The sequence below is a fragment of the Limanda limanda genome, chromosome 7 (assembly GCF_963576545.1).
Source record: "Limanda limanda chromosome 7, fLimLim1.1, whole genome shotgun sequence".
In the NCBI taxonomy this organism is placed as follows: domain Eukaryota; kingdom Metazoa; phylum Chordata; class Actinopteri; order Pleuronectiformes; family Pleuronectidae; genus Limanda; species Limanda limanda.
In genome coordinates this window covers 18,645,373-18,671,755 of record NC_083642.1, presented here as the reverse complement: position 1 = coordinate 18,671,755, position 26,383 = coordinate 18,645,373, and the positions used below count along the sequence as shown (strand labels likewise).

Sequence of the window (26,383 nt, the reverse complement as noted above, 5' to 3'; positions counted from 1 at the left end):
AAAGTGTATGAATGGAGTATAATAGAAAATAAATGTGAATGGATGAGTTGTAGATAAGACTGGAAAAGTGCTACATAAATACAGTCCATCTACCGTTATGTTACATAAAGGATCTGAGTACCTCTTATACCGTTGGTTATACATTTATCTGTATGCTGAGTTTAATATAATGAGATAAGTATGTCATATTGAACAGAGGCAAGCTAGCAGCCATATGCTCAGTTACCCTTTATCTCCTAATGCTGCAATTTAATTGAATCTAAAATATGGAGCCGGTATTAGCAAAAAACAGCCATTAACCAGATAATTGCAACACTGCATGCTGCTGAACTAGTCTCAACGTGAATCTGTACACAATGTAAGACATATACATTACAACAGTAAACATACAGCGCGCTCAGTGTAATTCTCTTATCCAGGCTGAGATCTGCCTGATATGCTTTATCTCACCATCGACAGAGTCGGGGGGCACCAGGGGCTGCATGGTGCAATAACAAATATCCTAATGTGTAAAATAGTGTTTATTCTCTGAATCAAGCCTCTTCCCATCACCACTAACCCACTTCCTGAAATAGATCTGCTCCATTCACTCTCTCAAGTGTTCCAAAGAGAAAAAGCGCTTCTGGCTGCCCATGTCCTACATAATGTAATTATGTAAACCAAACCAAGAGAAAAGAACCCGCGCACCACACAATCTACCACGCAATAAATGCCAGATAATCACTGAGAGGGCTATAAATGAACAGAAGTGCACTGAGGCATGAGGCATTTTATTCTTTAATATGGTGCCGTTCCTCTCCTGAGGATAAACATGCATTGTCGGATTCATAATTGATTCCAATGTGTATTTATGCTAAAAAAGTCATCCGGTGATCTTCAAGTCCTGAGAGAACCATGTTTGAAAACCTTCTCCTGCGACTTCCCTCACGGCAGATTGCTCTCTTCAGGTCAAAATGACATCCACCATTTTCTGCCCTTTCAAATAAAAAAAAGGACGAAAGAAGCATTTGGTTCTTCATAAAATGCTTTAAAAAGCTCATCATTGTGTGGTGTAGGCAATGAGCCGGTGCCACGATATTCTCACTCATACGCACTGAGGCTGCACTGATACAGTTTTCTGTGTGTGGCAGGACAAGCATGACGGTTGTCACATGCTGCATATGTTTCAGTGAAGATCGAAATGAGCCGAGAAGAATTAAAACTTCAAGGGCTGAAAGGGAAAGACTTAACAGTGGCGGCGCAGGGTGGAACAAAAGCTTTGCATGTCTCATCTATATTGCAGCAAATCTGTAACACAGCTCATTGGTCCCACCATTAGAGGAAACACTCACATCTTTGATGCCTCCATTGGTTATAGCGACTCACTTGGGGAATATTTTTGCCGTTACAGAGTGCTGCAATCTGCAAGTGGGTACGGCGACGATTTGCCTTTCTCTCTCTCAATAAGCGCTAGGCAACAAACACACACACACAGCAAGAGCCACAACACCGTAGCCTATTGGTGCCATTAAAGCCAGAGGCACTTTCCTCAGCTAAGCCTGTCAGCTCAATCAAGACACACATAAAGTGAAGCAAAAGCATTTTCTCACTGTTGAGTCCTTTTCTTTGACACATTACATGTTCACATTAGAGATTATGTCAGAGCCTCACATCCTTTTAGAGGCATTTTTGCTTCTTGAGTTTCTTTTCACATTATGTCTCCACTCTCATGTCTGAGTGAGGAAGGGATCCAAAGGATAATAATGTTCTTCTATATCTGCTTTACACTGCACCAGCACTTTACTGTCAAGGACGGCCATTTAAGGAAGTTTAGTTGGTCCCTTGAACATTACACACTTTTTATATTACGCCCACTTGATCCAGCTCGAATAAATATGTGACGTTATTGGAGAGAAAACTCCTCAATTGTCAATAGTTTAATTTAGGTGTCGACACAGAATTAGGGTCACAGTAATGAAAAAGAGGTATCATAATGTTATGGGAATCAAATTGAGAAGAAATTCATTATATTGTAAGAATGACGTCACAATATTGCAAAAGTCAAGAAAATATAGTTGATCAACCTATCTCATTGTTTCTTGAGCAACTACGGAACTCCTTTAAATAGCTCGCAGATGTAACCAATGATAATGTCGAACAAACATTTCCTCCACAAAAGGGGCAAATTCCTTTAAGTCTGAGAGGTTCTTTCTTTGGAAATGGAAAAAGACAGTTTCTTTTGAAAAAAAGAGAGAGTTTCTTGCATCTTTTCAAAGTCCTGACTCTTATGATAATGTGGTGCTGATGAGCCAAACAATGAAGTATATTGTTATTTGTGAAACTAAAGTGTAACTTTGATGCTCCATCAAAGTTACACTCCATATGCTTCTTAGTATACGACAGGCTGATCCTCTGATATTCCTTATCCAAAATGAGGGGCTGTATGTAAATGTTGGCTAAAAGTTAGGACTTTGTTTTCACGACTTTAATATAAAGTTTAGTATAAAGTTTATTATAAAAATCACTTTAACATGAATGCTTACATTTTCAATTTGCTGAATGTCCATTCCTGCGATTTGCCCGGCAGTTCAAAGAGGATTGGTGTTGTGTTCTCTGATAGATGTTTTACATCAGCTTTGAAAAAATCAGTTAATTATTGCAGGTTCTTCTCAGCTCGCCCGCCACATTTCTGTTCAAACAACAAATGGTGGCAGAAAAATGCGAGGAAGGGCCCGGGGGCAATTGTGGAGGCTGCTGTAAGTCGATTTACAGAAATAACAAGTCTAAAATCAATCATATCTCTGGTCTCTGCTGAAAATGACATTGGCAGGAGAGACACTCACTCCTGACTGGAAAGGGCGACGTTACAAACAGAAGTCAGCAAACATACTGCAGAGAACAAAATGGAAATTCAGTCTGATCAGGTTGTAGAGGGATGATATAAAGAGTGACAACGATTACAGTGAAACCAATATTCTAACTATAGACCTTATTCAAAATAAGTTTTGACATTAGTTCCTAATAACACATTCCATTCTATTCCTGTTTACGTGTTACAGAGTACAGCCAGACTGTTACTCACGTCATTATTTCCACTACGCTATTGTGACATTATTCCTCCAGTTTCAAAACCCCAACCTCAAGTGATTTAATTTACGATGTTACCATTCATAATTTTTTGTGTTTTCAGGGCATGTGTGGCCAAGCAGTTGGTAACTGCCGTATGTCAATGTCACAAAATACAGTGAAAGCTCCAGCAGGAAGTTATAATGTGATTAAGATGTATACACCTGTATGTAATGAGACTAAGGTCGGAAACCCCACATGTCATCATGCGATTATTGCTCATTCTAAATATGATCTTATTCAGGATAAGTCAATCGGAAAATGCTGTTTACATGGCAGACTATTGCCTTAATTTGGTTAATACCCGGATATTGGTATCCTTGAAAACTGGACTCATTTCAGTTGATTCTCGATTCAAACTAGATTCAGTAAGAAGCAAAAATCCCACTAGTTTCAGTTTCCTATTGCTTGTGTTTTAAATGCAATAAATTGCAATATTTAACATAATATGCAGTGAAGGACCTGTATGTCTGTGGTGCTCCCACTTATTCTGTAAGAGAGGACCTTTTCTGTGTGGGTGTGTACGGACCATTTGATTGACATCCCCCAGACTCTCCTGTTAGCTGTGTTTCACCTGTTAGGCTGGAACAAATCACACCGTATCACTGTAATTAGTTCAACGAAGCTGCTGACCTCATAAACTCCAGCACTCCAGCATCATTTTGTCTGGATTCAGTCTCGCACATCCTCCCCTTTTTCCACTAAATTAGCTCTGGTTCTCGAACAGGTCGCCTTCAGGGTCCTTGGTATCCTGGGTGTTACCCAGCGTTTCCACCAGCTCTGAGCAGAACTATTGTAATCAAGGTTGCCTCATTAAGGTTGTGCAAGAGGAACAAAGGAGGTAAACAGTAGAAGCAATATGGTGGATCATAGTGATACCTAACAGTGTTTGTGTTAATACAGATCCTCTGCACACTCATTTTTTCCTGACAGTTTCTCCTATGCCTCTTCCACTGTGTCCTTCTTCATTCTTTCTTACCTAATAGTACTGGAGACTATTACAAAGTGTATGATGTTTTCATGGTTTGCACTTGACAACCTTAAATGTACAGTATATTTCCAGCTATGAACTGACTGGTTCAAAATGGGGTGTGTGGTCTGGAAGGAAATCAATCCAAGTCAAGAGGTAACAGGTCTGATTAGTGGAATTAACTGAAACACATATAAGTTGACTGGTCTTAAAAGGGACTGCACATGTGACTTATTTTCTTTATCTGGACATAGTTACTAAAGTTTCAAGTCAAGCCGACTCATTTGTTAGTGCTGAAGTGAAGTAATTAGTCTGTCAGTGATCGCGCTCAAAGGATTCATTCATTCAAGAACCAAATCTCCATTCTCATGTCAATCAATATTTTACCTCATTTTTAAGAATCACAAGAAACAGAACATATAGGGGCTTAACACCTTATTTCCACATAGCTCTGTGTCTGTATGCGGGTCAACTAAAGGTGTTCCCATGGCAACCTACAGATGCGTTGTGGAAAGCCCTCACTCTGGTATTTTTTGGTGTGGAATTAGCCCCCAGGTAAACTGGTGTGGTAGAATTCTGGAGATACAAGAGGCTGGAAACAACAAAGTTATCTACGTGTATTTAATAAGGGGCTTTCTGCAGAAAGGATCAACACAGGGAAACCGCAAGGGTCTCAGAGTGAAGATGAAGAACAGTCAAATACAAGGGTCTTATATAGGAGGGCTGAGGGCTGACTCTTTGAACCAATCCAGACAGGTTCCCATAGGTGGAGGAAGGAGAGGAATCTAAACACAACAGCTGATTCACATGTGTTTCCTAAGGTGATAAGAGGACATACACTCCTTCCTTTGATGGGTAATTAAGTCGCAAAAGGTCTCACTGTATTGACGTCATAAACAGTTCCCACCAGAAAACAGCTCAAGTCATCAAACATCTGTTGTATGTAAATACAAGTCATAAAAGTCTGTTGAGAAGCTTCAAACACTTACTGTTCCAAATACAAAATACTTTTTCAACCTTGCTTAGTTAATTTTATACTACATTTCCCTCCTTTTTGTCATTTATTGACAACTTAAGAGAATGAAAAAAATCAAATACATCAATTCACCAGGATTTCAAAATGCATCATCATCATCACTGTAGTGTAAAACAAACTGCCTTTGTCATGGACGGTGTGCGTCTTCAAATGGGAGGGAGGACTGATAAAAGCAGATTAAACAGACATCACAACATCATTACATTCTTCATCACTATCAAAAGGGTTCTGGGGAGGAAACCAGTCAGGGAGGGGAAACACATCTTATATTATCGTCACTGTAGATCTAATTGGTGTGTCATCTGGCAGAACAAACCATAGGGACACAGCTGGCATGCCCCATAAAGCCCATGGAGGCTACAATAACCAAACTGTAAGTATAAAGGTGCAGTGTGGGGGAGACATACGTGCTAAAAGAAGTGTGGCATGTTGATACGAGCAAACACTCTCTGTAGCTTCAAAGGAAAACAAATCATTATATTGCATCGGATGCTTGAAACCCACAAAAACAGACTGTCCTGGGAGATTGGTTTGAATGGTCCAAAAAATAAATTCGTACCAAGAGTTAACAGTCATTATTAAGAGAACAGTTCCTCTACTGCCATTCCGACCCAGCTGACTGAAGTGATGCCACTAAGGTCGGCGTTTCATGGTCGTCTTCTCAGCTGTGTGTGTATTATGTGATTCTCCGAGGCAACTATTACCAACAGCTGTGCTGGTCAGCACTGCCCCCTCTTCAACGATCCTTTGTTTTAATTATTCAGTGTGGGTGCAGAAGGTGGATGTTCTGGTTCTGGGACTCTTAGCGACGTTCACTGCCGTGTGGGTTGTTAACAGGATCTGGTACGGTCCTGTCCAGCGTCTGTGTCACCCACTTTTCCGCCTTAGGTCCTTCACTATCACCCAGTTGCCGGGCTTCAGGCCATGAAGTGGTCCACTTGCCAGTTTAGGGAGTGCGTCTTTAACCTGTTTGTGGATAGCAGATAAGGCAGAAGAGAGATTTGAATAATAACGTCGCATTTCATCTTCAAAGAGAATTGTTGAGGGCAATTGTCTTTTAACAGGTCCAATGCCCCAATATTTTCTTAATTATTTTAGTGCCGCACTAACAAATGGAGTCCCATTTCACTGCTGATTTTACTTGGGATTCCCCATCTGGGAATAACTTCAGTGATCAACGCTTTAGCTACGGCAGCTCTGTCTTTCAGAAAACATATCAACTATAACCAACCAATATTTTTTCCCCTCACTCGGTGTTAGCTCAATTAAATCCATCTTCGATCCTTTTAAAACATGATCCTTCCCATGCATTTACTTTGCAAAATGAGGAAACAGATATTTTGGCAAACAAGGTTTCTCATCAGGGCCCACCCACACCCCATGTGTGTGTGTGCAACCACTTCTCTTCCAAAGTCCACGCTCTTCAGCTGTTGCTCTAAGTTGAAGTTCTTGTAGGTCAGCCGTGGGGGTGGTGGGGTCGACCTGTAAGAGAATGTGTGAAGAAGATAGAGCCGGCGAGCAAATGCTTTTGCTGCTACATCCTCCCTGGCATTTCCTTGTGATACTTGGTCATTATTAGAGGTGTGAGCATCACATTTACATACTGCATCCTGTTTGGGGAGGAGGACAGCATCAAGGATCTGAGACACTAGAGCATGATGTGCAATTGGTTTGCCTGATGGTGTAAGGAATTCTCTGTGTTTCCAAATCGTGCAAAAATCATGTACTTTACAAATGCATATCTACTGTCAGTGTAGATGTTAACCCTTTTCCCTTTAGCCAATCTGCATGCTTCAATGAGAGCAGTGAGCTCTGCTGCCTGTGCCGACAGGGAAGCAGGGAGAGGTCGTGCAATCAATGTATCATGTGCTGCTACCACAGTGAAACCAACTTGATTTGCTCCTGTGTCTGAATTGCGAGACGCTGATCCATCCACAAACAGTGTAAATCTTGATTCTGCAACGTTGTTTCCTGTAAGTGTGGTCTGGGGGAACAAACTTAGGTTATTGTTACTACACAATTATGTTGTTCACATCTCCTTCTGTTGGAAGAAGAGTAGCTGGATTAAGAACATTACATCTTTTCACAGTGATGTTAGCATTTCCAAAAGAATAGCATGTTATCGATAGCATCATACACATAGCATTTGGGATCAAGTTTTGCTCAGAAAAATGCAACACGTCTCTGTTTACCCCCCTTGATCAGGGAGTAACACTGACGTCATCTACTCCCCCGTTCTTGTCATCTGGTTGTGTGAAAGGTCGGTCAGGGTCGTCGGGCAGTCATAAAGTCGAGGTCGTTTGTAGGGTCAGTTTCAAGTCAGTGAAAGCTTTCTCGTGTCATCAGTCAATATAACTTTGCTATATGCTGTTAAGCCCATGTGCGATTGCGCTGAGGGACTCCTCGAGGACAGCATAGTTCAAATTCATTCGCAGGAATGACATCATTTATTTCTTTGTAACAGTTTTAGGAATCTTTGAATTACTGTTACTCTATTAGGGGAGAGGGACTGCCCTCTGCTGTGATCACATGCCCTAAAATTGATCTTTTACATTTACAAACCTATACTTTTACAAACTTATACTTTTACAAACTTATACTTTAACAAACTTATACTTTAACAAACTGCAGTTTTTCAGGCTTGCCTTATGTCCTTCTGCATTTAGATGTTTTAGTAGAGCTACAGAATAATTTTCACAATATTCTTCAGTTGGAGCACAAATCACTAATCCTTATATTGTCAACATATCGTAAATGTGCACTTCCTGGTGTTATCTTTAATGATCTTAAGCTTTTTAGTGCCTGGTTGTAAATGGTCAGTGATTCACAATAGCCTTGACGAGGCATGTGAATGTATAACTTTCTCTGTTGAACTCAAATGTAAACCAGTATTATATGTCTTTATCAATTTAAAAACTGAAGAATGCATTTGCCCGATCAACAACAGAGAATAATTTATAATCCTTCAGAACTTGCTAAAGGATTGTTTTAAGAATTTGGAACCGACGAAGCGCAAAGTTGTACTGCGGCGTTGACAACTTACAAATCTTGGATGAATCTCAAATCATCAGGTTGTGTTTTATCAAAAATACTGTTCACCGGAAAAAATCGGAGTGTGCACTAGTGAATCCTTGCAAGGAACAATTACACCTGCCCTCAATAGAGAGTTGAAAACTGGTGTAATACCATCGATGGCTTTCTGTTACAGTAGATATTATCAGATCATGGTGTAATAACCACAGGTTCCATGTGTTAATTAAACCCACATCATGATTACCTCTGAGCCCTTAAAATGTTGTTTGTTTAAAATAAATATGCATGTGCATATTGGGCTTCTGTATTTGTGTCTGGTACCAGTTAAACAACCTTGAAAGTGTAAATAACAGATGTAAATCATTTTCTAAACACTTTAAAAAATTGATTTTACTTAACCACGGGATCTGATATCTTTTCCCAAATGTCAGCATTGACACATTTTTGTATCCACGGTCGCAAGTCTTGCCATTCATCATTTTTGTTTTTGACAGCAAGTCATGTGAGTGTGAACCAGGAACATCAAAAAAGGAAAGCATCCTCTGAACATCTGTGAAGCAACTGAGAGGGTGACTACAGAAACAGCACATCTATGTTCTTTCCAGAACATGCAACTTAGTGTTGAATTTTCTTTCACACTGCTTTCCCTACAACTTATCTTTTCAAACCTGCATCTCTCCCTTTGTGTTTGAGTGCAGTGAAGTTTAAATCTTTTGGATGCATACACGTGGTGTCTGTTCTTAGTGTGATTGAATGTGCCTTGTCCACTAGATCTTTGTTGATTGATGTGACAACAGATGAACAAAGCTTCCATTCAAACGCATATAACAGTGAAGCAGCATTACACTTAATATAATCTCTTTCCCTAGCACTGTGAGTGTGTGCAAGTGTTTGTGTTTGTGTGGTGCATTCACCCTCTTGATGTGTGAGGTGTTCCTCATGGTCTCGTTCTCTGCTCAAAGATGCTGGTTCCTCCCTCTCCTCCATCCCCGCCTCGGTTCATTCAGCCTTGTAAAGTTACTGTTTCCTTGGCAATTTTTGTTTTGCCCAATGTCCCTTCTCTCCACAGAGAAAACAAATGTCCCAATCATCGTTCCACATGCGTCCCCCCTCCTTCCTTGAAATCCTCTTCTTCTGCATCGCGATGTACCTCTGAACATCTTCAGTGAGGCTTTATGCAGATCAGTCTCTCTTTCTTCTTCTTATTCGCATGAACTGCATGTGCTTTTATTAAGCTCTTCCTGAGTCCCACTTGATGCCTGTACGTTTTAACAGGCTGGCAACATCAGGTAACTACACAATTCGCGATTTGGGCTGGATCCTGTCCCAGTCCATATTGCCCACTTGTCTGGTGCGAGGTGAAGAGAGGAGTTGCGAGTCTGGAACGTTATTAGCTGGAAAAGGTCGTTGTGGAGCCTGGGCTCCTGCCTGTGGAACATCCGCTTCTGGTGGAGCTTGGTGTTGTTCTGGTTGTCGTCTTGTCGGCGGGGAAGAGTCGAGGTCGGAAACCTGCATTTTGAGACACTGAGACATTTGTGAGGTGTTAACTGTCCCTGCCAGTGTGTGCTTTCTGTCCCTATGATGCAATTTTTCTAATCACATTCCACACTCATTCTTATCTGCCTGAAATGTAAGATTTACTTTTCTGGCCTAATTTACTTTTTCGTTCTCCTCTAGCTTCAGTCTCACCTCTTTCAGCTGTCTCATACTAAAACTCTCTCTCTCTCTGGAAACCCAAAGTCACTCATTCCTCATTCACACTTGAAACAAACTTAGTGCTTTGTCACCATAGTTCTTTCACATGAAGTTCACATAAGGATTACTCAGTTCAGTTCCATTATCTAAATCTTATATTTTCATTTACCTATGTAAAGAATTTTTTTTAAATTGTATTTTAAGTATTAGTTACCTTAAGTCTTCAATCAATCTCCAAAACGCTATCGTAAGGAGCAAATAGGAAACTTAGTAATATAAACATCCTCAAAATAATGTAATACCTCCTATATTATATAAACAATAGTAATTTCCTCTTGTAATTACTTGGTTGCTGTTAGTTTCTCAATTCATCTCTTTTTTTTTTTTTTCTTTTTTTTTTTTTAATCTTTTTTTTTTAAATACACCTTCAAATATTCTGCCTCACCAACACAAATCATAGTGCCTTAAAGAAGTTCTCTACATGCGCGCTTTTTTGAGTTGCCTGACACAATGCAAATACACTCAGTATTATGTCCTCTCTGTGGTTGCAGTCGAAACAACTCCATAAGGTACCTCGTCAGTCTACCTTCCAGGTTTCTTCTAAACCTTGGTTAAAAATTTACAGGGCTTTCACCTGTCTGGAGGATCCCGTTCCTCTTAGACCAACTTCTCCGTAACACTATGTTCTGCTGGTATAAATTACACTTGAAATCTCAGATTCTCACCAGATAGATCGCAGCGCTGAGACGATCCGGCTCGGGTCTAGGTCCCTGCATGATCAGTCAACCGTAGACACCGAGTCCAGATCCGTCCAGACGTGCGATCCCACTTCTGACACCAAATTGTGGTAGAATTCTGGAGATACAAGAGGCTGGAAACAACAAAGTTATCTACGTGTATTTAATAAGGGGCTTTCTGCAGAAAGGATCAACACAGGGAAACCGCAAGGGTCTCAGAGTGAAGATGAAGAACAGTCAAATACAAGGGTCTTATATAGGAGGGCTGAGGGCTGACTCTTTGAACCAATCCAGACAGGTTCCCATAGGTGGAGGAAGGAGAGGAATCTAAACACAACAGCTGATTCACATGTGTTTCCTAAGGTGATAAGAGGACATACACTCCTTCCTTTGATGGGTAATTAAGTCGCAAAAGGTCTCACTGTATTGACGTCATAAACAGTTCCCACCAGAAAACAGCTCAAGTCATCAAACATCTGTTGTATGTAAATACAAGTCATAAAAGTCTGTTGAGAAGCTTCAAACACTTACTGTTCCAAATACAAAATACTTTTTCAACCTTGCTTAGTTAATTTTATACTACACTGGTAAATTGGATTCCGGACAGAGTATGCACTTTGAAAGTTTGCATTGAAATTAATTGCAATAGTTAAATTAAATTGGAGAGCTCATTAACACATTCATATAGTACATTCATTTATTTGAATATATCGATACATTTATTTATAGTAATTTAATCAACATGAAAATTGTCACTATAACTGTCCATTTTCCTGATATTGTTCCTGGAACATATTCTACAAAAAATGATGCCGAAAACCTACACAATTAACCTTTCTCCTACTGCTGCATCTCTGTCCATCCGTAAAAGCCCTGCGTAGAACACCAGGGGGCGGAGGCAGTATATTAAACCGAATTACAGACACAAAACAAAACCGTGTCAAAGTGATGCGTTAATGTTTGAAGTAGATTGTGTCTGGGGTGTGGTTGTTTGATTGGCAGGTCCGTCAGCCTGTCACAGTCATTCATGCTGGTTGCTGTTGACTTTCCTTTTGGCTCTTTGCTCAAATTATCGATTTTATTGAATTGGTAAAGCCAAAGCTTAAGGCTTCATAACATCTCTTCAGAAACCATCCCAAGCACTATCTCATGTTTTTGAGTCCTCCGAGTATGAAACTTTTTCTCTACTATATACTGAGCTGAATATCCCATAATGAATTTTACATCAAGGTACCAGTCCTCCAGCCTACAAGAACTTGTGGACTACATAGGTAAAATGTAGTGTAAATGGGTCAGGAGTCGACAGTCTCCTTCTTGGAGGACAGAATTGGGACATCAGCATCACAATGTGGGGACATCACAAGGCATATGGCTCAAACAACATTTGAACTAAATTCAAAAATGTGTTTGTTCGTTGAACGCTCTCAACTGTCCTGATTATGTCGACCAGTCAGACACTCGACTGTGTTTCCTCAGCAGAGCTGGTGTCCCGACGTAGCCTTGGCCTCTATGACCAGAGGCCATGTTGTAGATTGGAAATGGGGGAAAGTGGCAGCTCTCCCAGCTCAGAGGAACAGGGGGATGGCAAAGGAGACGACCAATTAATAATTCAACAATACATCCTTTGTGACCTGAGATTGACTGACAAAACCGCGAGCTGCCATAGCATTCATCTCCAAAAAGGGCCATGCGGGTTGGAATTCTGTATGCTCTGTTTAGAAAGGGATTTCCCGTTCAGTGCTCACTTTTTAATTTCTGCTTAAAATTGCTTACAAAAGCAATTAACACTGGAGAATAATGGAATGAATATAAATAAGACTGAGAAACATTCGAAGAATTAAATCTTTTTTAGGGCTGGGCAAGTTAACTCGTTTTAATCGAGTTAACTCAAGTGATGAGTTAACTCGATTAATTATTTTATCTCGCATTAACTCAGGTTTGATTATTTATTGTTTTATTGTGAAAGTCAGGCTTTTATTTTGTGAAAGTCTGTTGCTGACTGCTGCGGAACCGGAAAAAAGAAAATAATTGGCGGATAAACAACCATGGATAAGGGTACGGAGCTTTTACATGGCCATTTTCATTTTAAAGTTCTTCCAGACGGCAGAGTCGACAGAACCAAAGTAATTTGTAGCCACTGCCAAGGTGAATTTTCTTACCACCGGAGTACTTCCAGTCTAAAATATCACCTAAATGCAAAACACACAGTTGATATCAGCAAATCACTCAACGAAACAGCGAGTGGAGCGAGGCTTCGGCAGACTACGTTAGACGCAGGGAGGAGTATAGATTTTTCATGACGAAGAGGATAACATTAATGCCCTGGCAGTGGCATTGACCTTTAATTTTGTATTTGCTTTGATAACATTGTTAAGTTGAGATTTACACTGAATATTTTATTTAACTGCTACTGTATTAAATGCTGATGTTAAAAGTGTTTGCACAACAAATGTTATGGCACTTTCGTTCATATGGCAGAACATTGAAAATAAAATTGCACTATACACTACTTTTTAATTCATTATTGGATTTTGCGTATACAAATGCGATTAATCGTGATTAATCAGGGAAATCATGCGATTAATCGCGATTAAAACTTTTAATCGTTGCCCAGCCCTAATTTTTTTCTGTTGAACTTAAAAAAATCTTCTGCCTCTTCCTCACAATGGAGCATCTCTATGTGTAAATGTTAAATCGAGTAGAAAAGATTATGCTATCTGAGTGAAATTTGGTTGCATTCACACTTTAAATAATACTTATATCACATATACAACATAACAAACAGGTACCTGACAGATGACAGGAACCAGAAACACAGTCCATTATGACTCACTTTATAACTGTCACTTTATAAGGGGACAAAGATCAGCCAAAGCTTAGTAGGCAAGAAAAATGTGCACTAGTGCCATCATTTGTGTGGATTCCATATATTAATTGCTGTACAGACAACAGACTATTTTTAGTTCCATCTGTAGGAACTCTATCATTTACCTGAAGGTAGAAGAACAGACTTCCTGTGCAGGGGGTCGTCAGTACACTGCAATATAGCTTGGACCTTCCCTGAGCGTGATGGTAGAGGACAGAGAGCTGAATTTAACAGTATCTTTGCTGAAAAGCCAAACAAGCGTATTCCTGTCGGCCAGTTTCAGGTTTCTAAATCAAGCTACAACAGAATAGGACAGGACTGAATCAAGAAAATAATAGAGCCGTATAGAACGGATATCATATGGCCCTCAAAGGATAAAACGAATGGATGGATCAAGAGTCCTCACTTGGTGCACACATAAAAGGAATGCAGATTATTAGTGGATTATGAAAAAGTTGCATGGTAACATTGTTAGCAATTTGGCTGATCACGCCAAATTCATCACTACAGGTGGTTGATTACCATAAAGAAATTGCGTAGACCTTCTGTATGATCGTCTCTAGACTTGAAGGAAAGGTACAGCGATGTTTGCATGAGATTTTTTATATACGTGTGCGTACAGACACCCCACATGTTTCTCTCTCTCTCTCTTCCTCTCTCTCTTCCTCTCTCTACATCTCTCTCTCTCTCTCTCTCTCTCTACATCTCTCTTCCTCTCTCTCTCTCTCTCTCTCTCTCTCTCTCTCTCTCTCTCTCTCTCTCTTGCGCTGGCTAGCAGACACAGAGAAACCCACACATCGACACCGACTAAGCTAACGTCTCTCAATTTAAACATCCATTTGTTTTAAATGACGCCACAGCATAATAATACCACAACATGATCAATACTTTTCTTAAATGAGTAAAATGTTTCTTCATAGTTGCGTGAATTCTTTCATCAATTCAGGTCATCCCGAGTCCACTCGCTTTTCTCTCTCTTTCACCCGCAGACACACACACACAACGATACCAGACTCACACACACAAACAGTGTCATCAGACAAATGTGTAAACTCCGACTGGATATAAAACACAGAATTTGTGAGCTTAGACAATGTGTGTAGGGCCGGAGGAGAAAGTTGGGTTTGCTACGTTCGGAAGTGCGCAATGCGAATGATAGAGACACAGAGAGGAGCAGGAAATTACTAACAGTGGTAAAACATTTAAAGAAATACATTTTTAAGGTCCAAACATGCTTCAAAAGACCCAAAATGAAAACTGTAAGTGGACTCATGATCATGTTAACAGAATTATTTAAACAACACTTATAGGCTTGATTCTGACCCAAGCTTTTTTGATCCATACAAACGGTTCATCACTATATCTGCTTTCCACTTTAATAGCCATGCTAACATCCAGGTTCTCAGGGATGACAGTCTCATTACTGTCTGTTGATCAGTCTAGCTGTTTGGTGGACCTTCCTCAAAAACTACTGGATGACCATAAGATTTTTTTTTTTTTTTTGAGACATTCATGGTTTCAAGAGGATGAATCCTACTTTCTTCAGTGATCACCTAACTCGTCCCCTAGCAACACCCTAAGCCTCACACAAGTGGAAGGATTGCTGTGAAATTTGGCAACAATATCCATGGTACTCAGAGGATGAATATTGATGATTAATGTGATCCCTCTAATGTTTTGTCTAGTTCTGCCATGAGGTAAAAGTCAAGGAGACAGAGGGTGCTGTGAGCATGCTGATGTTACCATTATCTCAAAGCTCGGCTGTTTGCGATTAGCTGCAGAGTGTGAGGAGACTGGGATGAAGTCACAGTCACTGTCAAATACCTGAGGTATGGCCAGATGTTTGGCTAACAGCTTCCTTGAACCCTTAGTTCTGTTGCTGCGGTGGAGTTCACACATATTATCCTCTGAAAAAGTGGATGAAATTACTTTTCTCTGCAGGACGTCTGTGAGCCTCAGGTGCTCTCCTGCTCCTTATTAAGAGGAGCTAGCTTACATGGCTTTCATTTTGACACAAGTGATTCTTGGGCATGTGCCACAGTCTGAGAGAAGACCACACAGTCTTTCTGGGATATAATGGTCTCCACTGGCCTGAGGACTGATTGTGAAATTAAGCTATTTTAAAGTTTCTCTATGTTTTCCATGAATAAGGCCCTAAAGGTGGAGTTGGTGATTCTGGGGAGTGACTGTTGATGTTTGAAAAGAAAAACAGTCGCTGCTCCTTCAGAAGCTTCACCACCTTCATGCTCCACCTTCATGCAAGTACATGGCCAAGCTGCACCACTGATCTCAACAAGTTGGAATTAGCTATGGCAATAACTGTACTGTAAAGTACCTTCCGTGGTTATAAAGACTAGAAAAGTGCTGTATAAACACAGACCATTTACCATTTATTTACACAAACTGCTTTGCAGACAGACAGATACTTTGTCACCACTACTCCAATGGCATTAGTGACTGGCTGTTAGAGAGCATTTCGTACCGGTGTGTGGTTGCTGCAGCCCACAGCGCGGTATAGAGGCAACTCACGTGATCTCTCACTGATGTTCACTCAATCTTTTTTGGGTTAGTTGTGGTGCAGTACTTAGGATTTGGAGCACTCCTGTGAATTGATTGTGGGTATAATGTCCTGTAAGATTGTGGTGTTAGCACATACAGTGGCTAAGAGTAGTTGTTACATTCTAAAAAAGCGGTGGTGGTAGACATTACCTGAGGCCTTTTTGATGAATGATCACATTATCTGTAACAGGTGATGTTCCACCTTTTTTTATTAAAAATCGCTCCGAGACAAAGGATTAATGTACCATTAGCATTTACTATTTATAACAGTTCAGATAACTCACTCCCACTGCTCCTTCACAACCAAGTCAGCGTTGCCAGATGGAAAATGTTGAGGTATCGTACCAGAAGCTGAAAATTATCGTATTTTGAGGAAAATAAATGATCGTACGCAACCAGAGTAGGGATGGGAAGCTCAATTCTGTCGTTTTCGAATCTCTGTCAAGATCCCGAAGTGGCCCTTTTCGAGGCTACGGCTCTTATTTTGAAACATGAGACAAGAGGACTTGTGTTAAGGTTGAGAGATGCGTAATCGTACAAAAAGTGTATAATTAATATGGCTTAACTTTCACAGCAGCGCTACATCATATTATATGTGAAAACAAGAACAACGTACACTGTACTGTAGCATCCCCGATACACAACCAGTGAAGTAAAGCTCATTATTTTACCATCCGTGGTGTTACATGAGACGGTGTGAGGTGGATCCTCAACTGCCTGTCAGAAAGTTGTGGAGCTCATTTGAAGTTTGCCTTTGTTTTCCCTCTCACCCTCTTGCTGTAACATTTCAGCTGCGTGTTGACGGGTTTATCTGTGAGACTGCAGGCTGATGAGGCGCACCGTGGCGTGTTTGGACTTCCTGATTAGTTGACACAAAATAGGGAAATTGTGGCATGTGGTGAAAACGCCTCATGCTGTCACAGGGAATGCACCTGCTCAGGTTGAATGAATCTCTCTCCGACTTTACCTCTTTCTGTGTCTGTCTCTATCTGCGTCTCTCCTTTCATTAAGACCTTCAGGTACCATTAGAATAATCAAAACTATGTAATACTATGAAACCAATAATAAAATGAATGTCAAAATATGCAAGCTTTTTAGGCAGCTAGTTAGAAGCCTCATTGCTTAATAGAGCCTGTAATGGAGAAGTATGTAGTTCAGCATAAGTTGTTTCACATCACACAGTTCATTTTGGCTTGCAAATAAATTCCTCGTAATACTAAATATTGTGCCAAAATTCTGATTACATTTTGTTATAGCACTCATAATTTTGGCACAACATTTTTGAATAAATAAAAACATTAACTATGCTTGATTCTTTTTATTCTGCTATTACAGCGTTTTCTGTGCTGATTACATTTTTGAAACAAGAAGCAGCAGCCATGATATCAGGCTGATCTCAGTCTCACATCCTCAAGTTCAACATGTGACTGTTAGTTTGTGGCAATTTGATAAGTTTTTACATTCAAAGAGAACATCTATCCTTGACAATGGAAACAGCTGCTTTACATAACACTGCTGACACAACGTCCACCTCATAGCCTCAAACCGAGTTTTTAAGTATCCCTTTTCAGACATGAATCGTGGATAAAGTTCAGGGAATTGGGTCTGGACTTTATTCACAGTTTGTTTTTCACACATGCACAACACAGCAGGAGGTTCACTGCACAGAAGCGTTCACAACAGCAACAAATCCTCTGCATTATTCATGTTAAGGTCTCTATTTTAATTTGTTATGATTTGGCACTTAAAAGTTAATTGAATTTAATATTATATATATTTGCAGGGGATTTTATGAAGCACGTTGTAACTTTGTTTAGATGTGCTAAACAAATAAAGTTATTATTATTCAGGAGAGGAGTCTTGAAGCAGTTTTTTTGCGTCAACAATCTCCCACTCACGGATTTAAAATTAAAAATGGATAATTCTCCTCAAATTGATTTTAAAGAAAATAACAAGCCTGTTTTAAAATGCGTAGAATGTGTAGATATTTGTGTTCAAATATAGTGAGTAATAGCAAAAAGTTGTAAAAATGGTACAGATATCTAAAAAATCTACTTTAGTCCTTTGTATTTGTACTTTGTGACTTCCCACTTCTGTTAATAATTTAGTATTTTTCAGATGATCCTATTGCTTCTACCCCATGTATATGAACATATCTTGTATCATAGAAAATTCTGTGGTTACTCAAATTACCATTTGGAAAAAGCCAGTGGGTTAACCGAAAGCTACAATAAAAAAATGTTTACATGTATTTTTTTTCAAATAAAATAAACGATGCATCTGGTGGTCGCTCATCTAAAGCAGGGTGTCTAAACTTCAATCTCTTAGTTTTATCAGAGCAACTTTCAATCAAAATCTGGAGGATTTAATGGACATGTACTTGAACTAAAAAGATGTAAGTGCTGCTGGTTGAGTACCTCTCAGTGACTAACACTCTCATCACTCCAACCAAATGAAATGTCAGTGATCAGTCACTCCACGTTGTCCCCAGTTACATGCTCTTGTTTGAAAGACTGTCACTCGCTTCCTGTGGGGCTGAATGAATCGATCCAATCAAGAGACTTGCATGTCGGAGGTTAAAGGAGCACCTGAAGGCAGCAACGACAGATATTCTATACTTGAGTTTTATATCTTTTTATATATATGATATATGTATATATGCATGTGCTGGGGAGTTGCAGGCGTTGAGTTTCGACGTTCTCTTTCTCTCTCTCTATCTATGTAGGGCAGCGCATGGATCAGCTGACATCCCCATCCTCCCACATGCCCACACAATCTTGTTAAAGGATGCAGTTAATCTGAAGTGGAAAAGGACTCTCTTCACAAGCAAGCGCTGCTTTCATCACCCTATTGTATTGCCCACATCACATTGTCACAGGAATATTGGATTCTCCCAGAACTCAGGTGGTGGGGAGGAGAGGTTCCGCTCTCATAGTTGGCTCCCGGTGATGTCATTTCCCTGGGAGTGACTTGGTAAACGGGTTATTATGTAACTCGATAGCTGGCATTGTGATACCGTAAGAATGAAGTTGTTTCAGGAGACTATCTTTTACTCCTAAAAGTTGTCTCTTCCATCAATAATTGAGAGTGAATTGCTTCCAGGAAGATGAAACAGAGGAGATACAGTAGTGTTTTCCAGTAAAACGCTCTGGAAGAAGCCTACAGTCATTAATTTAGGAAATCCAGCTCATGTTCTATGCATTTTTATTTTCAAGCAAATCGAACAAAAGGAGGAAAACACACAAGTGCTCTCTTATATCCTCTGTGTCTCCATCTTTCATCTTTTCAAAAGGCCTATTGAAAAACAAGGCTCTGAACTTGTTCGGGGGCCTCGGCTCCCATCATCATCTTGCAGGCCAGGTGAAGTGCAGTGAATTGATGGACACAGATACACGGCAGCGCTCGAAAGGCCTTTGATTGAATTGCCACTCACTGCTCTGCTGTTGTCGCTCTACATTCACAGGCTGCCCGACACAGTGTATAAGAGACACGGAACAAGAGGGTCATCCATAAATGCAGGAAGGTCTCCGTCCCGGCCCTTGTTTGACAGGAGAGGTATTGTCTGCAGCACGGGGAGGGGAAGAGGTGGTGGTGGTGAGCGGTTGGACCGTGCTTCAGCTGTTTTGTCCCCGCCAGTGAAGTGGCTCACACCTTGAGACCCCCGGGCTCCCGCTCAAACATTTCTCTGCCTTTATTGGCTCTCAAGAGCCTCTCGCCTGTATGGGCTGCGGAGGAATATCTCAAAAGCGCCTTCCATCTCTCACAAGAGAGGGAATGAGAGCAAATTGTGTCGAACTTGAACAACTCCCACATAATCACGAGCGTGCTTTTTCAGACATAATAAAAATGCACTGAGATCTCAAACAGGCTTCCATGGGCTGATTGTGCTCCAGGGGAAAATGAACCTTGACGAATGAAGCGAACCTCTTCACTTGCCTCCTACTTGTTATACTGTGTGAGGTGTCTCTACGTTGACTACATCAGACTGTTAATTAGTCAGCCTCAGCCCGAAGGTGACTAAATCTTTTAAATTAATTCATCACATGACTCACACAGGGAGATGTTCAAAGAGTGGAGATGTTCAGACCAAAAACCCAACGAAAGAGACCAAGTCCAGCTCTGCCTCTGTTACTGTGCTGCTCTTTCACAGGTTTATTCCCTCGACGTAACATGACATGCATGTTCCACTCAAGTAAACACTGCATGTTTTAGCGTGCGCTGCTTTGGTTGATTTGGCAACACTGCCATCTCATGGTGATCAGAGGAAGAAATGTGCACCACATGCTTTTCTCAAGCATCTTTATTGGAAAATTATTATTAATTCAAACAAAACATGTTGTCATCATTTTAAACTGCTCTACTGACTCCTATCATTTAATACAGTTTCCTGTGTAAGCCGTCATTTTGATCAGAGACATAATTCGCTGATTAAAATTAATTTGTTGAACTGTAAAGCAAACAGCTCTGTTCATTCTTATATGAGACAAACTGACAGCTCACGTTAAACTTGTTGAAGTAGTTTTATTCAGTGGAGGTTCCTCCTCTGACAGACTTTTTTGAAAGGTTTGATCAAAGAAAGCTGCATAAATTCATGTCTGATCTTCTCAGTGGGGACGTACTCTCTTCTCCTGTGGTCTATTTCTAGTCCCTGCCCCTCCAGAGGACTGGCACTGTCTCCCTGGATGAGGCTTGAATACAAGAGATGATGGATGGGTTCGACTTTTCTCTTGGTGTGTAAAAGCCGCAGACCTCCCGCTATCCTTGCCACCCCACCCCACCTGAAGGCCAATGTCATGCCTCACGGCATTTTGAGCCTTTCTCGACATTGACACCTTTCTGATCTTCCTCCCTGTCTGCGCCCCCCTCTGTGTCTGTTTTACAGCTCTGCTCTTCACACCGCTCCTCCCTCCCCACGTCCCCTTGCTTCTCCTCCCCGCGCTGCTGGGTTCCACACCAAAGCACCAGAGCAGTGCACCTCTCCAGACCCCACTCCTCCGCCCGCTGCTCGCACTGCACCACAAAGATTCGGTAAAGCTCCAGCAGGACGATGACGATGTTCTTGCAGGTGAAGAAGATCATGAGCTGGTTGAGCACCTGCTCCTGAACCATGAGGTAGAGCCGGTAAACCAGGAATGGGCCGTCTTGGAGTCCCACTGTGAGCAGCAAGCTCCACACTTCGCTAGAGCAGCAGGAGGCGGACGAAGGCGGAGCTCCAGTGCTGCAGAGGAGACCACCTGGGCTCCTCTGAGGACACTCACCCTTCGGGGGTTGTGTCTGAGTGAGAACCAGAGGAAACTGCATGAGCGCCCATGAGAAGAGGGCCAGGCCGGTGATGACGACTGCCCGGTTGGTTTTGACTTCAGGCTCTTTAAAGGTGTCGAAGATGTCAAGGATGTCGGCGCCCAGTCCAACGTAGACCATGAGGAGCTGGGACAGCTGGTCTCGGGACATGTCGCCCTTGGGCATCAGCCAGCGACCCAGAACCAGCACGATGAGCATGGTTTGCTCCAGGCCGGCCACCCAGTCCTCCGGCTCCAGCTCCACGATGCCCTGGGGTCAAGCAAAACAGCAGCATCTGGTCACATTCAGAGCATTTGTCATATGAGAAAATCCACTTTGGAATAAAATCAGAGAGTTTCATTTTCCCTTTGCCTGGGTTCCTTTGCTGTTTTACCTTGTTTCTCATCAGCCGTTTGTGAATATATTACAACATTAAATCGTGATGGGTGAAATTTCGTCACTGGAAGACACTAGGAATCATCAGCACAACAAGACACGTCCTCTCTGGTGTGGATATGATTCTGATGGCTTGTGAGTGAGCTGTTTGTTGTGTCAGGGTTGGTCGAGCTCATCTTGACAGCGCCCGGTAACGTTTCACAACTTTTCGGAAAAACAGTGCGTCCTCAGAAGCTGCAGCCCAGCTTCGAGCACAGCCAAGGGGCAAAGAAGCTCCCAAATCCTACATGAAAGAAACGACGCTCAAGCCATCCCAGAAGGAGAGAGATCTGAGAGTTTTTTCTTCAAGCACAGAGTTATCTGGACCTCATCTGAACGTGTCTATTACGAATTTCCTGCATCTAATAGTTTAGCCACCCGCCCCCTTTGCCTGATTCAAATCTTATCAGATACCAGGTGTCCCCCGTTTAATGTGGCTGTGCAGGAGGGTGAGGCGCAGTGGGCGGTGTTGTGGCGGCATGCCTACCGCTGTGATCGGGATGTGAGCCAGCAAATGAAGCTCAGGGCCTGAGGAATTGTTGACGGGCAGCTTGGACTGCAGCAGGCTCAGCTCCAGAAACCAAATGGATGGAATGACAGTGCTGAGGTAGAGGAAAACCATGGGGGAGAACCTGAAAGAGGAAGGGGATGGAGGGATGGAGGGAGGGAGGGGAAAGGTGGGGTTGGGTTATTTTTAGTGACACTTTTTTTTAATGTATTTATTTATTTTCACACTCCAACCCCCCTACCCCCGGTCTTTTACCCCTAAAAGAAGCATTGCATTTCAGACAGGCAATTATTCTCATCATATATGCAAATCCCACTTGACAGTGCAAAGCCTTCTCGGAGGAGAGAACTTCAAAGTAAGACTCAGGGAGAAAGAGAGAGGCCTGAAGAAAGCTCGTGTCTGAGGATGTTCACTGCCTGCGAACTGGAGAGCTACAGCTTTTGAATGTGACGCCGCTCGCTGTTGAATGAGGTGTGACACCAAAAGCCCGTGTCCTTTTTGAGGCTCACTTTTTTGAAGGTTGATGTCAGTTTATGTTCATTTATTTTAAAAAGAAGGGGAGAAAAAAGTGAGCTGGTCAGAAACTACATGAGCCAGCAGGGGACAATTCCTCCTTGATTGGATCAGAGAGGCTGTGACAGAGACGTGAGAGCGGGCTCAGAACATCAGCGCGCTGGAAGACAGTAATAACACAGCAGAGGGATGGATCTGTTGTTGATAGACACTGAAAGCGAGACGCAGCCGCAGAGAATCACTGAGAATTGAAAAAGCGGAGAATAATATCACAGGCCTCATTCGGGCTGACTCTCGCCGCCCGGGGCAGATGGGTTGTAAAGTGCTCACACAGTTACAAGTTCAGATGTTTGTGCCACACACACACAAGACTGCCTAATAAAGTTGAGCTTCACACAACCCCTCCGCCATCATGTCACCCTCTTTTAAAAAAAAGAAGTGCAGTTTATAAATAAATGTAATTAAACTTTAATCCCAAATACAGCAGGAGAGAGAACCTTTCACTTATTATAGGAATTTGTAATTTCTTGTTGTCTATCCAGCAACTTTACTGTTCAGAGGAATCAGACTCATTTATGAATCACCATTCAACCAAGGTGGTGGAATTCTTTTGCGGTCCAGAATGGAATAGCTCCTCTTGACATATAAAATAATACAGTTATATACTAGTGATTAAATTCCATTTACAGTATGGTTGTCATAGAGACGTCAGAGTCCTTATGGCTGTGGTTCAAACAGGTGGTGAGCAGGGTGGTAGGGTCGGATATCATTTTCTCTGCCTTTGTTATGGTTCAGTACTACAGTATATTATAGAAGGGAAACTCAGCCTGTGAAAAATGATGCATACTTCCAGAGTAGCCCTTTAATTCAGTTACAGTGACGTAGGTCAGATAGAGCGGATCTAACAAATCTTTATTCTGATCCCCACTAGCTGCCACTGAGGCATCAACTGCTTTTTTACAATTGCTCCGCCAACAGGTCAAATTGTTGTTTTTTTGGTCCACATACAGCACCTGCAGCAAAATTGAGACACAACTGTATCTAAAGATGGACAACATGACTGCTCCCCTGAAGTGAAGCCAAAACATCTTGATTGACCCCTGGTGGCCGGAGTCAGTACAGGTCCTAGAACCACAAACTCCTCCGTGTTAGTAGATGGATACAGACCAAACAACAAACAATTTTTTTCAAAGAAGTAATTTTAGGTAGTTCTTAAGCTAGTTATCAAGGGTTCAGTTTTCCATTAAGTTTGGTTTAATTAGTTATATGATGTTATAAAAACAGGGTGAAATGTCCTGATTGACTCAAATGCTGACTCGTGATTGGTCGAGTGTGTGTATCAACAGTACCTTGATAACAATACAATCACGACTGCACAGACTCTGGCTCCAAATGACAAATTGCAAAACACACCACCTGTATATGCAATAATTTGGCTTGATCTTTGTTAACTAACTGTTAAATAACTCAAAGGAATTCTCCCTCACTACAACTAATACTATTGTACTAACCCAAATAATATTACAACATTGTGTAATCAGACATCTATATTCTAAAAGTTTTGCCTTTACAAGTGCAATTGCTCAATTTTAATAATGTGATCTGTAATAAAAGTCCAATATGAACCTTGATCAGATGTAAACCCTGTGCATTGTGCTGAATATAGGTTGAATGTTGGGTGTTTTCTGCGTGCACTTTACCATTTCCACTCTGCGTTACGGGTGCACTTCAGAGTGACAGCCATTTCCACACCCAGCAGAGCCACGCCCGTCAGCAGCAGCCAATAGAGTGGCTCCCCTTTAACGGCCACCACGCGCCACACCGTCACCACCCCGTGGACCGCAAACAGGAAGCGACTCAGCAAAGCCAACAGGATGTTCAAGAGCCGACACATCGTTCGCCACAGAAAACCTGTACAGGAGACAGCTTTATGGTTTATTTTTAGGTTTTATTACACTCTTTATGGGCATTTTTTTCTAAATAAAAACAAAGAGGTGTGTGTGGGTTTGTCGCGTAGTGTTTGCTCATGTGATTTCTGTTCTTGTTAGAGAGCGACTGAGCCACTGATGCCCACTGATACGCAGAATGTTAATAGAAGAACATATTTGTGTGTCTTTGAACAGATCATTGTTGCTGAAGCTTACGCAGAAATATTTTACACTTCAAACTTTGGTAAACAAAGTCTCAGAGGTCACAACAATAAAGTGGTTTATGTTGTTTTGGATTTAATCTACACATCTCTCATACACACTCATGCGCAGAGCTTAGATGACCAACTCATTGGCATGGCTTCAGTTATTTTTGGCGCTTGATTCATGATTTTAAAACTGGAACGATGGAGACAGTAATGTTTGGCTAGGTTTAAAAAGAAACAGCACCCCAAGGTTCTGCAGTTGCATCTGGGGACTTAAAAATGTACATTAAAAATGTACACTTACCGTGTGTAACCGCCTGCATCAAACCCCACAGCTCAGCCGTCATTATATCAATAGCTGCTGCATGGTGTCAGTGTGAAAACAGTCCTCGCTGTCAATTAGCCAGCGAGATAAAAGCTTTCTAAGCTTTGGGGGGAATTCAAAGTAAGCAGTGATTAGTTAGCAAGAGTTAGACAAATTGATCTGCAGTCAATATGAAAGGACTCCATGAGGCTTTGCATGCATTTGCTTTAATGTGATCTCTGGATCTCTGCGGATTATTTTGATGCCTTGAAAACAGTGTTAGATGACAGGGCACCCTGGTCACCTGGTGGTTCAGGTGCACACTATAAAAACCCAGTTTGACTCCAGCCAGGAAGTTTTGTTGGAAGTCATACCACTCTCCCCCTCACCCTATTTCCTGTCCTTAGTTATCCAGCCAGAATAAATAAAACACTTGCCAATGCCACATTATAATAACGCACCTCTTGTAGTTATCAGGCTTTTCGTCAAGGTTTAAAAAGTCTACAACAAAAGTCTAAAACTCAATCCTCGGAATTTGAAGCATTAAAATGTCTCAAAAATGTTAAAATGTAATGCATTCGGTCTGTAGGACTTTTAGGTAAATCTTAATTTTATGAACGATAAATTACTGCTATAACTACTCTGTCGCACTTTAAAATGAGTTTTGTTGTTCAAGAGAATGTTTTGCATGAGGTTTGCAACATTTCTGTATGTTGTAGTTCTTTCTCAATTTACAGATGTTAACTGGCTGTAATAAAATAACAAACAAGACCAATGTGGAGCTTCTAAGTCCTTGGCTGTGAGAAATATTATGGATATCTACTGTCTCTGCCTGTTGTTTGTGAGATATCGTAGTATTTATTCTCCAACAGGCTACTTCACAATAATGGTGAAGTGTGAGGGATTCTGCGACTCTAATAGTCTTTCAAATCTGTCGTACTTGATATAGGTCTTAAATTATTCATTATGGTGTGAACAGTTTAAAATTTTACTTGTTGAAACTTGCAGAAACCCTGAGTCAGTGAATCATCCACAAATGATTTGTACATCAGATATACAGGATCCATCATCAAGAAAAAACTGTGACAGAGGACACAAACAATGCTGCTGTGTCAGGTGTCTTCAAAAAAACACACAAAATGATTTTATGAACCTACAGAAAGAACATAGACCATAATAACCAAAGATATTAGTAAATCTCACTTTCT

At 41.2% G+C, this 26,383-nt stretch overlaps 1 protein-coding gene across 1 annotated transcript; it reads right to left on the bottom strand.

Annotated features, from left to right (window-relative positions):
- Positions 1-20,792: 20,792 nt before the first annotated feature.
- LOC133005053 (transmembrane protein 26) lies at positions 20,793-24,631 on the bottom strand. Its single transcript, XM_061074642.1, has 3 exons — positions 24,438-24,631; positions 22,204-22,348; positions 20,793-21,551 (listed from the first exon to the last, which is right to left on the bottom strand). Exons 1-3 carry the CDS (start codon positions 24,629-24,631, stop codon positions 20,793-20,795), a joined length of 1,098 nt encoding a protein of 365 aa, XP_060930625.1.
- Between the last annotated feature and the right edge of the window lie 1,752 nt (positions 24,632-26,383).